Genomic DNA, 13,621 nt, shown 5'->3' on the forward strand with positions numbered 1-13,621 from the left:
GACATATTGACTGAAGAGATGTCTTCTGGAGGTAGAAAGGTTCTTCACTCTTCCCAAGCATCTCCATACTTATTAACTTGAACTACAAAAGAAAATAAAAGTGAGAAAGAGACTTTTGTCAAAGGCTTTCACAGTCAGAGTTCATTGGTTCTTGTAGGTTATCCGGGCTGTGTGACTGTGGTCTTGGTATTTTCTTTCCAGTGTTACTCCTCTGAAGATGCCTGCCACAGCTGCTGGCGAAACGTCAGGAAAGAAAATACCAAGACCACGGTCACACAGCCTGGATAACCTACAAGAACCAGAGAGACTTTTGATCTGTTAAACATTTACTAGTATAGCTTGTTCAAGATAGGGCAGGACTGTTATGCCAGCAGGTCACAACCATTTCTGTGCTGGCTCAGACTGTCACAACAACATACGTGCATCGTCACGGAAAGCCTTCAAAAGACATCAAACATGTGCATCGAGCGTGACTATGACATATACACCTTTAACACATCTTAACATTCAGATGATCAAAACCAACTATGCTGACGCTTTGGGGCTACAACCGATAGAACTGGTTGAGTTGGGTCCCACAGGATACTGCTACACTCAAGTTCATGTGGGCAGAAATTTGAATGGCTGAACTATGTTTGCACAATAGACCACTATAAGGCAACATGTGAGTGGCCTGACTAGTCATTTACTAGTGGATTTCCTTCCTCTACGGCAGACAAAAATCTCTTCCATCATAATGTCCGAGCTTATGTGTAAAAACAATGCCTGGAAAGTGCACCAAAAGGCAGAATAAATTATTATTCAAGCTCTCGCACAGTATTTTCTACTAAGAGGGAGGTGATTTCATAGTTTTTCATCCTTAAGTTTCCCCTGAAGTTTTGTTTTCTAATCAGAAACACACAGTCTCAAGGTTGGTGCCAAGTGCAGTTTCCTTCCAGTAGAACGGTAAACAAATGAATACAATGGCACATCCTCTGGCATTACGCTCTGCATTCATAAGCTAGTGGCGGGGGGAGAGAATCCGAGCAGCTTTCTGAAGCAACTGGCAGTTTGCAAACATCTGATTAAGAATCATTTATGATGAGAGCTTCTTAAAGGTCAATAGAATTGAAAAGGATATCTAGGTTTTGTTTGCAGCAACCAAAAAAACAGTCCTGTAGCATCTTAAAGACCAATTAAGTTATTGTGGCAGATGCTTTTATAAATAGATGATTGATATTCTGGAAACATTAGAAAGTTTATTTAGGTTAATGCTCAACCAGTGGCCTCCAATGTTCAAGTCTCACAATTTCCTTGGGAGTCATGCCTCACTCACAGCCCAACATCTTATCCACCAAAACACCACTTTTCCATTCAATGAGATTATTCGTTATTTTTCTCCTTGTCATCCCAAAGAAAAATCCCCTCTTCTGACTTGTCATAGTCTCTTCGCAGATAATACTACCGGATCCCTATTACTCCTTGGTAGATACTAAAAAGCCCTGACCTGGATGGCCCAGGCTAGCCTGATCTCGTCAGATCTCAGAAGCTAAGCAGGGTCAGCCCTGGTTAGTATTTGGATGGGAGACCACCAAGGAATACCAGGGTTGCTGTGCAGAGGAAGGCACTGGCAAACCACCTCTGTGAGTCTCTTGCCATGAAAACCCCAAAAGGGGTCGCCATAAGTCGGCTGCGACTTCACGGCACTTCACACACACACAGATGCTAAAAAATATCCACACACCCTTGGATTTTTACTCATGTGTTCCAAATCTTGTATCATTTTACTCTGTTCTGATTTCTCCCATTGGCTCACGATGCATCCTGAAATGGGGTCCTCCATTCCGATCCCATTTCCCCTTGCAACATCACCATAATGCTTGCTTAGATTCAGTTTATAATCTATTTAAAAATATTAAAGAACGAAGAACCCTCCCTTTTTCCAATTTCTGTATTGACCTTTCTCGAGCTTTACTGTGTTTTGGCTAAACACAACCTTATTTTTTTCAGCTCAGATTTTTAGTTTATCAAATCAGTCCCTTTTCTATAGTATCTGTAATGCTTCCTTATTTTGTACAATTTTAATGCACTTCCCCTCACCTATTCCATACTTACATCAATTATCAGGGGGTAAAACATGTCTGTCTTTTTCGGAATCTCAGCTGAACCTGTGAACTGCCTACACTGAGAAAAGCAGTAGCTGCGATTTTAATTTTTGAAGGCTATTTCACACATGCTAACTGCTGATGTCACAGTCATCCACTGGTGGGAAGATGCATGTATGAACTTGAACAGGGATGAACAACGATTTAGCAACAGACTCCCGTGGAGCAGCTTTTTGTACAATACCACATACAACCACCCCCTAATTTGGCTATTACTTTCCAGTCAGTGATTTACTTGTGAAAAACATTCCATTAAACTGTTTTCACCTTACTACAATACGTACTGTCCCATTTTCCACCAATGAATGTCTGAAGAATAGAAATGTAAGTGTATTCTCTTTATCCATTAAGAAAAAAGTCTAACATGACTGAAGAATACTGCAGAGTTGTAATAGGTCCCTCACCCCACTGAAAAAAATCGAGAAGGGGAAAGCAATAATGAACACATGAACTTATGGAGCTGTCATATACTGAATCAGACCCTGGGTCCATCAAAGTCAGTATTGTCTACTCAGACTGGCAGCTGCTCTCCAGGGTCTCAGGCAGAGGTCTTTCACATCACCTACTAGCCTAGTCCCTTTAACTGGAGATGTCAGGGACTGAACCTGGGACCTTTTGCATGCCAAGCAGATGCTCTACCGCTGAGCCACAGCCCCTCCCTGGCATGTTTTTAGTTTACTCCTTAAGAGTACCGCTAAACATGAGCATCCGTGTCCTTATCACAACTGCACCAGATGTCATTACCAAACACTTCAATTGGTTAACACGTTACCTTCTTTCTTTGGAAGTCTTTCCTGTGGAGACTTTAATGGGAGTTCTGACTTCTGTGTTACTCCTGCTTCATATATCTCTCTGTTTCTGTTCCTCAGTTCATCATATGTGATTCCTTTCCTCTTTGGACTGGCTTGGAGTGATGGACCAGGTTCTTAAGGGACAAAAGGAAAAGGAAATCAAATGTAGAATAAAAGATTGGATAACAGCAGCAAATGAGGAAAGAATATTTAAAGGGAACGCCTTTACTCTGGAGTAGTCCTCCTGACTTTCGGAGGGCGGGGCTTTGACAGGTGGAATGAAAGAATTTGAAATTATGCAGATTCAAATGGCCTATTTGTTATTCACTGTTTTTAAGTGGTAGTGTATAAAGTCCTAGGTACATTTAATTCACCATTACATTTTAATACTGTAGCCTGTATTCAGATGTCAAATCAGCTTTCACCTGGGAACAGCATGAACAATTCAGCTTTTGTGGTGTTGGTGACTAGAACGTGTATGCATCTATACCCAAACACCATGGCTATTTGCAGGCAGGAAAGGATTCCTAACCTTTCCAAATATATTATCCTCTGCAAATCCATCTACCAGATTTTTTTTTACTACTTTCCCCTCACAAAACTCCAGGATTAGGAAAAACTCTGTAGGGGGACATTTGCAGGAAGGAAAAAGCAGGTATTAAGCACCCCAACCTCACCCATTATCCTTTGCACTAATAGGCAGACTTGTGGTTAGAAAATGTGTTCACCAGTATCTAATTCCATCCCAATATTATCTTTTTTAAAGCTGAAAAGTTCCACACCTGTTAGCCGGCAGAATACTGAACCATTGTAAGCACTCTACCTTTGACCAGAAAGACATTGTTGAAGTCGAAATTTACCTTGGGGGGCACCGTCTGTGATTCCAGTAGGGGTAGATTCATTCATGGAAGAACTAAAGGGGACTGGTTCATATTTGGAGCGAGAATATTCCATTCCACGACTATCCCCAGAGTACATGGAAGAAGGTGGTGCTTCTGCTGCTGGAAAAGTTTCATAAGGTGTCGAGGAAGGCACATTTGAGAATTCTTGTTTTTGAGAATAATATCTGAAAAAGAGATCCATTGCAACCATGTCTTTATAAAAACAAAACAACCTGAACTCTTTTTTTAAATCAGCATTGCCCTTACCTCAACCCCACCCAGAACAATAATAAACTGAAGCTCTGTGGTTGCTGGGACAACTTCATTAAATTACCTGAACCAATTACGGGGCGGGGGGTGGGGAGAGAAAGTGTAGGGGAAGATAATGGAAATGGGAGGAGGGATAAATGAGTAAACTATATCTTCGAGATAGGGCATATGCAAAGGAGTCACTTGTCATGGTTCTATCAATCAGGAATTTTAATGCACAGAAATACAGAAACAGGCAACATTTGCCTTCTAGCCTTCGTGATGACTTGATGAGACTCCAAAAGTCACCAAGTTGAGCTTTAAATAGTAAATGAGCAAAGACTAAATCTTACTCAGGTGAAATGGGTTTACGTTGCCTCAGAGCTTCTCCCAGCGGTGAATTCTCTAATTTCTTAAACTTCTCTTGGCATGTCTTCATATAGGAAAGCTTTCCACCAATGTAGCCACATGCTCCAGCGACTTGTTTGCAAAGGAAGACAGAACACTTATTTAAGCCATTTTAGAATGTGCAATATTTTACAATGCAATATTAAAAAAATCTTTAAAGAGTATAGTATCTGGAAATGAAACTAAACTATAAACACATATACAGGAAAGCTATGTTTAGCTTTGAGCTACAAAACCACTTCTTGTCTTTCTACAGCTTTTCAACTGAAGAAAAGTATTTGGCGTTTTGAGGGCTTACAAAATGACCCCCAAAACAAGTCAGCACCAGATACATCAGGTAGGAAGTGGGGGGGGGGGGAAAGAGTCACCTGCTTTATAAGCACAATGTGAAATCTCCATTATTTCTTAGCAATGCTTGCATTCTTCACCAACTGGCTAGCAGAGTGATTATTACTTCCCAAAGTCTCACTGTTACAACACTAATAGTGCCATCCAAAATAGAGTTGGTTGGCCCTGGCTAGTATTTGGATGGGTGACCCCTAAGGAATACCAGGGTCATGACGCAGAGGCAGGCAATGGGGCAAACCAACTCTGAAAATCTCTTGCCTTGAAAACCCCACCAGCAGGGTTTTATCCTTCGAAGCTCAATGGGCTAAGGCTGGAGTAACTCTGCATAGGATTGTGCTGTAGATTTCATTTGGAGGAGGAAAATCTGTCCCAAATCCACCCCAATACCTGTTTGTAAGATTTGTATCTTCCTGATTTGGCCCTTGGAGAGACCACTGGGGATGCTTTCTTTCAGTTGGATACCACCTCTTGTTACTGACTATTTTCTTTCTCTACTTTTTGCCTGTACATGCTTAGGCCTGAAAAGGAGGGAGGCACCTGCACAACTGCCCATCACGTTTATTTACCTTCGGGTGCTTGAATGGAGGAGGCTCATTAAACTCTGCTCCAGAGCATCCCCAGTGAAAACTTAAGGGTTCTTCCCACACATTCTTACTTCTTGCAGTAGATGCATTATTGATATTCATTCATTACCGACATCTCTTTGCTAGTGGCTCCCTATGATACTGCTTATTTTGCAGGAATGTGTTAATTTTGGCCATGCTCAAGCTATAATTTCAAGATGCCATAAAAATAAGATCCTCTTTCTCACATCTGCCATGGAATTGTTTAAAAGGCTTATTGTAACTTTCATGGATCTAGTGACAACCCTACATCTCAACTATGATCCATTAAGTAAAATGGAAATGTGGCATAGGATTCGAACTCACATGCAATTTTCAGAAGAGAGCCAAATCTTGACTGTGCAGAAAGAGTGCCTAAAAACAAGAAGAGCAATAATGGTATAAAATATGAACTACAAATCAACCAGAACAGCATTCGGCTTTTAATATACTTGCTGAACTTTAGGTTTGGTGATCAAAGGTCTTAGGTTTTACCGCTGTGTCTAATAAGGGGAATGATGAAGGGCTGGAATACAGCAAACCTTAGAAATGTATTTTAAAATCATATCCCCCACCTTCATTGGCTTTCTAAAGTAAGGAAGCTAAATAATGCACACAGTATCTCCTATTTTCACTGAAAAGCATGGAGAAGCTGTTCTAGGGCCTAAAAGGGTAAAGGTCCCCTGTGCAAGCACCACGTCATTCCTGACCCATGGGGTGACGTCACATCCCAATGTCTGCTAGGCAGACTTTGTTTGCAGGGTGGTTTGCCAGTGCCTTCCCCAGTCATCTTCTCTTTGCCCCCAGCAAGCTGGGTACTCATTTTACCAACCTTGGAAGGATGAAAGGCTGAGTCAACCTTGAGCCGACTACCTGAAACCGACTTCTGTCGGGATCGAACTCAGGTTGTGAGCAAAGCTTGGACTGCAGTACTGCAGCTTTACCACTCTGCGCCACGGGGCTCCTGTTCTAGGGCCTACTGCGCTCAAATAAGATTGTTGGACTGGAGCATCAGCTTCCAATAGCACTCAATCATACATATTACAATAAACTCTGCAACAGTGTTGTGTGCTATCTGCAATACTCTAGGCCCTGGATAGCTCTTATTATGATCCAAGATATTTTATAAACTGATTTATAAGTTTGTTGACTATCAAGTTGCATTGCTTCATCCCTACATCTCTTCAATAATTTCCTCTCCTGTTCATGCCTTTTCCCCATAACTTGGTTTCTAAATACTACTGTAGACACATTCATTCAAAGGCATTTGAGGCTTAAAAAAGGTAAAGGTACAAGCACAGGGTCATTACTGACCCATGGGGCGATGTCACATCACAACATTTACTAGGCAGACTATGTTTTATGGGGTGGTTTGCCATTGCCTTCCCTAGTCATCTACAGCAAGCTGGGTACTCATTTTACCAACCTCGGAAGGATGGAAGGCTGAGTCAACCTTGAGCCGGCTACCCAAAACCGACTTCTGTCGGGATCGAACTCAGGTCCTGAGCAGAGCTTCTGACTGCAGCACTGCAGTTTACCACTCTGTGCCATGGGGCTCCTTATCTGAGTCTTACCTCTCTTAATTAACATCTGAGTGACCAGCATGCTGATAGCAGACAATGGCACAGCTGTGAGGCAAGGAAAGAACATTATTTGTTTTTATGATGAACATTTTACCAGAGCCACTACCTCACCTTTTTTTAAAAAAGAAAAAAGAAAGGGAACTTCAGCAGAAATGCCTACACTAATAGTTAAGCAATCCTGCAGAAAAGTTAACACTGCATTTTTAAACAGGCACAATGTGCAGGCTGTAGTATAAGAAGAAGAAGAGTTGGTTTTTATATGCTAATTTTCTCTACCTTTTAAAGGAGAATCAAACAATCCCTCTCCCCACAACAGACGCCTTGTGAGGTAGGTGAGGCTGGAGAGAACTGTGACTGGCCCAAGGTCACCCGGCAGGCTTCGTGTGTAGGAGTGGGGAAACCAAAGCAGTCCACCAGATTAGAGTCCGCCGCTCACGTAGAGGCTCTCCAGATTAGAGTCCACCGCCCTTAACCACTACACCATGCTGGCTCTTTGGCAAGGCTCAAGTCTGTTTTTGTTTTGTTTTTTAAAATAAAGAATGCTAGCTTTCATTTTAAAAGGTTCATGACCCTGCAGATGAACATAGAAGCATAAAGTGACCCATCCCTTTCAAACAATACTCATTTTTTATTTTTAGCTCTGAAAACTCAGTTTATCTTTCCCATTGGCACAGATTTCCTAAGGAAGGCTCACTGGACGCAAAGCTTTACCTTTTCACTATCTTAAGTGAAGAATTTGGCAGCCGATCCAGTCCCGCTGCACCACCACGTAAGCACAGGGGCCAGGTGCAACAGCCACCCTTATCAGAGAAAGCACAGTGGTACTGAGGAAAGCACTTGTGCATCCATATTAGAGATCACAGTGTTCTAAGACTGACAGTGGACAGAATGTTTGGCTCAGAGAGCCAGCATGGTGTAATGGTTAAGAGCGGTGGTTTGCAGCGGTGCAGTCTGATCTGGAGAACCGGGTTTGATTCCCTGCTCCTCCACATGAGCGGCGGAAGCTAATCTGGTGAACTGGATTTCTTTCCCCTCTCCTACACATGAAGGCAGCTGGGTGACCTAGGGCTAGTCACAAGCTCTCAGCCTCACCTACCTCACAGGGTGTGGGGAGGGGAAGGGAAGGCGATTGTAAGCCGGTTTGAGTCTCCCTTAAGTGGTAGAGAAAGTCGGCATATAAAAACCACCTCTTCTTCTTCTTTAGAGACAACAAGGATCAGAGTTCAACTCAAGCTCAGCCATGAAAGGCACTCGCTGATCTCGAGCCGGTCATGATTGCTTTAAGTCTAACTAAACTCATCAGGTTGTTGCAAGCTTAAAGCAAAGTAACCTCTTCTGTGGTCTGTCCTGAGCTTTTCTTGAGGAAGGACGGGATAGAAACGCAACGAGCACAGCCTGCAGCGTGGGGATGCCTTGCATTGCCACAACAGCAGATGCTGGGTTAAACCTCTCTCATCACAAGCATGGAGTTGCATCCCAGCATCCTCTGTTGCAGTGCAAGCAAACCGAGGGCATGTCTGGGAAACTGTGTGATGCAGCTGCTTAAGATGATCGAGTATGTTGCCCTGAAAGGGCAAAGAAACACTCTACTCACCTCTATAGTGCCTGTGTGGCTCAACCCCCCACAAGAGTGTTTTATAACACTACTGCTTCGCATGTCTGTAGAATTATGTGAATTTTCTTTCACAGCCTGCTGCTAACTCAGCCAACCGCTTGCAGCTCCTGGCGCAAACTGTACTACTTCTTTGCAACGTTGACCGCTCACCGGCTGGCAAAATGCAATGAAGACGAAGCAAGAAATTCAAAAAGAAAAAACCGCTGGCACCTTTCACTTACATCTATACCAGAAGCTCTCCTCGTTGCATTCTCTGAAGACTCTCCTTTCTTCTTCCGTTGGTACGTAATTCATATTTACTGAAGTCTTTTTTTTTTAGGGGGGAAAAAGTTTGTATGCGTGATATATGCTAGAAATACTGTGAAATATTCAACACAAATGTTCGCCAAGGTTTTACATACACATGAAGGCGAGATATTATTGCAGAAAAACTAACACCATGTTCACTGATAAAATACCTTGGTACACTGCATCGGACCGTAACACGCTTACCATTGATTCTTGCATTTTCTCAGCCTTTTGGACGCCCTTGGGGTTTCCCCCCTCATCTGCATATATACACAGATTAATTCATGCCATTCACAAAGCAAGAATAACTCAGAAATGCTTATGCCACAAGGAGCTTGCTAGGTTTGGATTCCACTGACCTCACTGCTTTTTCTTTTCCCTTGGGAAACTGTACACTAGCTATATTATTGTACTACTTAAAGATCATACCCCACCATGGTATGCAAGCCCAGGCCATATTCACAAATTTATTCATTTATTTAGGAAAATTTTACGCCACCTGCCCAGGAACCTGTCAGAGACAGCTACAAAAACCACATGACTAGTTCAAACAGGAACTTTGGATTGTTTAATAGCAGTGTATTGTGCTACAGGGCAAACCACTTTTGAAAGGTGGGAGGTCTCAAAAGCAGTTTGCGATGTGAAAAAGTCCAAAGTCTTGCCTGGGTAAAGCACTTCGCTGCCTGTCAGGTACAAAACGACCCCCCTACCTGACCATCATTCTAAATATGTCATGTTACTAAGCTTTTTAGAAAAACCTGTATCACAGGGGTAATCCCTTATCAACACCTGTTCCTCATCTAGACTGAAAGATCACCACCTCAAGTTGTGAGTCTGCCAGGAACATGCTCTTTAGAACTTGAAATATATTTTTAAATATACCATTTAAAGATATCCTTGCTGATCAATCAATAATTTATTACGGTCATAAACCAGCAAAATAAACATACTTTAACAGTTTTAAAAATATATATACAATCTTCCATTAAAATATGTATAAAATGCAAATATGTATACGAGCTCCTGTAGTGTCATACCATGGTATCTCCCTTCTAATAAAGTGGATTGAAAAACATTAAAACAGGCCAGAGTGAAAGCGATCCTCCGTTTCGGAATCAATAAATTAAGTAGATAGTTTGACAACACCAATTTCTTTTTCCTAAAGTGATGGTACGTTGCAGCAGAAGTTAAAAGGTGCTGAAGTTTGATGTCCCAAAACTTTGCTAATTTCAGATTTAGTTTTGGCTTTAAAACTTCTAGAACATCCAATGGATCGTCATTTATCTGACAGGGACCTTTCCCATTTTGACCAAAAGGTATCTATGACTGTTAAAGGTGCAAGACCCACAGGACAAAAAACAAGCTTCAGCCAATAATTGATCCTGAGTATCCATGCACAAGCTTCCAGAGAAATTAAACCTGCTTCTAAATGTAAAACTGCATTAGTAACACTGTTGGGTGGGGGAAGGCTTGCAAGTATTTGCATTTTATAGGAATTTAGTCTGAATGATTTCAAAGGGTCTAAAGCTGCCATATGCTCATAACTGGGAGCCATATAACAACTGTGTAAAGCTGCCATATGCTCATAACTGGGAGCCATATAACAACTGTGTAATAACACTGGCACAAAATTTGAAATTATAAAACTATCGTCAATAATTCCGCAAGCTAGAAGTCTTTGTGTAAATATCAATTTTTGTTGCTGGGTGATCTAGCAGTATGCAGTTGAGGAGGAAGGGGAAAGGTACACTTGTCAAATCTTTAATTACTATTGCCACATTGGAATTTACCTTCCATGGGTTTTTTTGCAAAAGAACTGTGAGCAAGAGAATCATTTTTCTGCCAGGAACTGTTCTCTGGATCACCACAGAGAAACCTGCAGAAAGGGCCAATTCAGACTGCTGTTACCGCACTAGGTATTCCCACCAATGTATTAAGAGTTTGAAACTGTTATTAAAAATACTGTTCGCACTTTTTTGGCCCCTAGCTGTGAAGACGTCTTCCAACCATTTTTTAGTGGTGGCATCCAAAAACCCTTTTAAAGCAATGTTTTTAATAACATTTTCAAACTCTTAATACATTGCTGGGAATACCTAGTGCGGTAACTGTAACTTCTATATGAATGTTGTATCCTCCTCCAAGGTAATCCTTCTAACAGCTCTCCTGTTATTACAATCCTTTCCTAGGATATTTTGTGAAGGAATACAGTAAACACAAACAAGGTAATAGAACCATAAATAACCAAGGATAACATGCAACAAAAGCTTCGGAGAACTATATACATGAAACTTCCAACCTGAAGACTTCCAACTTGCCACGTACTTCAGTTCATCCTAACAAAGATCTGCTTGTTATTTTTTGGGGGGGGGGGGTATTGGACTTTTCCCCCAAGTGGACCAACACAGCTACCTGCAATTTTTATCTGCCTTGAAGACTACTCTGACTATCCAAGAAGGGGATCCTAGAACCAAATGAATCTGACCCAATTCCAACTGATGGTGAGGCTTTGTCATTATCAGGAATTGTCCTTTCAACCAATAGGTAACACTACCCAAACTGGCGGTTTATTGACTCTGGCCCTATTAATATTGGGAATCAGTGACCAAGTTAATTCATGTTATACTTTAGCTATAAAAAGAAGCTACCAGCAGGGGGTGGAATATGGATTGTAGTTTTGGCCCTGGATCTCCAGCTTTGCAAAGGACTGCTCTGTTTGTCTACACACTGCCTGACAAGAGACTTGTGTGATCCGCTAAATACCAGAGCACGTCTCATTAAGTGCCTTTCGGCTTTTACAGTATGAAAAGGACAGCCATTCTTTGTCTTTCTTTGTCCCAGTAGCCTCCTTTTGTGCAACTGGAGATGATTTTTGACTGAACACACCTAACCTTACAGTGCCAACCTAAACAAAGTTCAGTGGTATTGTCGAAGGCTTTCACGGTCAGAGTTCATTGGTTCTTGTAGGTTATCCGGGCTGTGTAACCGTGGTCTTGGAATTTTCTTTCCTGACGTTTCGCCAGCAACTGTGGCAGGCATCTTCAGAGAGACACTGTCCTTCAGTGTTACTACTCTGAAGATGCCTGCCACAGTTGCTGGCGAAACGTCAGGAAAGAAAATTCCAAGACCACGGTTACACAGCCCGGATAACCTACAAGAACCAAAGTTCAGTGGATTTCACAAAGTGTGTAACTCTGTTTAGTATTGTACTGGTCTGTGTAACATCTCCTCCCTTCCAGTTTAAGGCTTCGAACAGCAGCTTTCACATCACACGCAGCAGAAATTTTCACTAACTTTCATTGTTGTGGTTTTGCTGAGCATCCAACCTGATGTGAACGCAAAAGCTTGTTTGCCCCTTTATCATATTGCAGTTAGTCTAAAGTAGGTACTCAACTCTGGTCCTTTAGATGCATAATAAGTTTGACAGCCTTTAAGTTGCCTGTTTGTTTGAATTTCATTCTAGCAAACTAACACTGCAAAATATTGTCGAAGGCTTTCACGGTCAGAGTTCACTGGTTCTTGTAGGTTATCCGGGCTGTGTGACCGTGGTCTTGGTATTTTCTTTCCTGACATTTTGCCAGCAGCTGTGGCAGGCATCTTCAGAGGAGTAACACTGAAGGACAGTGTCTCTGAAGATGCCTGCCACAGCTGCTGGCGAAACGTCAGGAAAGAAAATACCAAGACCACGGTCACACAGCCCGGATAACCTACAAGAACCAAATAACACTGCAAACCTATGCAATGTTACTCCAGTCTAAACCAATTTAAATCAATAGTCTTAGGATGGAGTGACTGTGCAAAGAAACGTACTACAATAAAGCTAATCCAATATGATAAATAGAAAAAAATCCTGTGGGCAAAGACCGTATGTGTAACACATCACTTCTAAGGTACATGATTAGGTCCCATTTAACTTATGCAAAATGCATCGAACTAACTTTGGGGTGGGGGTGTTGTGGAAAAATCCGTGCTTCAGTATGGGGTTACAGTTTCTTTGGCTACCAACCAACCACCCCCCCCCTTTAAAACGATTATTCTTGACGCCGGTGGAGAAGGAAAGTCCCAAAATCATTACTGCTCAATGGAGATTTAGGTGGGAGGGTTACCATAATGTTGCACCCAACCCCCCAACCCCCAACGAGGCATACCTGGCCTGGGCCGCCGTGGTCGGGCCGATGGGATTCCCCCCCAACCTGCCCGTGAGGCTCCATAGACCAAAAATACGGGGCCGGGGGGAGAGAGAGAGAGAGAGAGATTACCAGCAAAGAGGTTGCAAGGGACAGTCCCGGAAGTCCCGCTTCTCCGACCGGAAGCGCACGAAGGGCAAAGACTCTTCTACCGCGCCCCGCCCACCCCGGAAACAGATGGAAGGGAGCAAGAAAGGAGGAGGGAAGGAATGCGGGTTTTTACGAAAGCGCCCTAATACGCGGCACGCCCACCCGCGCTTAAGGGCTGCAAGTCTGATTAAAGTCTCCCCCCCCCCCATGTACGGGCAAGAGTTTGTAGTTGCAGGACTCAGTCCAAAGAGAGGACCGGGGGCATAAATAACCTTGACTGGCAATTGCAAAATCCGAAAACAAAAGCCAGGGCATGCCTTCTCTCTCTTTTTTTTATATATATAATATATATATATTATATTAAAATTATATAATATATATATATATTATATAATATATATATTTTAAATATATAATTTAAAATATCAACATATAAAA

The 13,621-nt window shown here is 42.2% G+C and overlaps 1 protein-coding gene across 1 annotated transcript; it reads right to left on the bottom strand.

Moving 5' to 3' along the window:
- On the bottom strand, positions 1-13,117 carry OCIAD1 (OCIA domain containing 1). Its single transcript, XM_056855620.1, has 8 exons — positions 13,055-13,117; positions 8,843-8,927; positions 6,998-7,051; positions 5,751-5,798; positions 4,419-4,545; positions 3,796-4,001; positions 2,917-3,069; positions 1-82 (listed from the first exon to the last, which is right to left on the bottom strand). Exons 1-8 carry the CDS (start codon positions 13,115-13,117, stop codon positions 45-47), a joined length of 774 nt encoding a protein of 257 aa, XP_056711598.1. The 3' UTR covers positions 1-44.
- Between the last annotated feature and the right edge of the window lie 504 nt (positions 13,118-13,621).

Source organism: Euleptes europaea, chromosome 9, assembly GCF_029931775.1.
Source record: "Euleptes europaea isolate rEulEur1 chromosome 9, rEulEur1.hap1, whole genome shotgun sequence".
NCBI lineage: Eukaryota > Metazoa > Chordata > Lepidosauria > Squamata > Sphaerodactylidae > Euleptes > Euleptes europaea.

Coding starts and splice junctions, on each gene's coding strand:
- OCIAD1 (XM_056855620.1), bottom strand. CDS start 13,117: ATGGAGCCTCACGGGCAGGTTGGGGGGGAATCCCATCGGCCCGACCAC. Junction 5,799..6,997: donor TCAGATGTTAATTAAGAGAG/GTAAGACTCAGA, acceptor TCTTGTTTTTAG/GCACTCTTTCTGCACAGTCA. Junction 4,002..4,418: donor CGTAAACCCATTTCACCTGA/GTAAGATTTAGT, acceptor TCTCTTTTTCAG/ATATTATTCTCAAAAACAAG.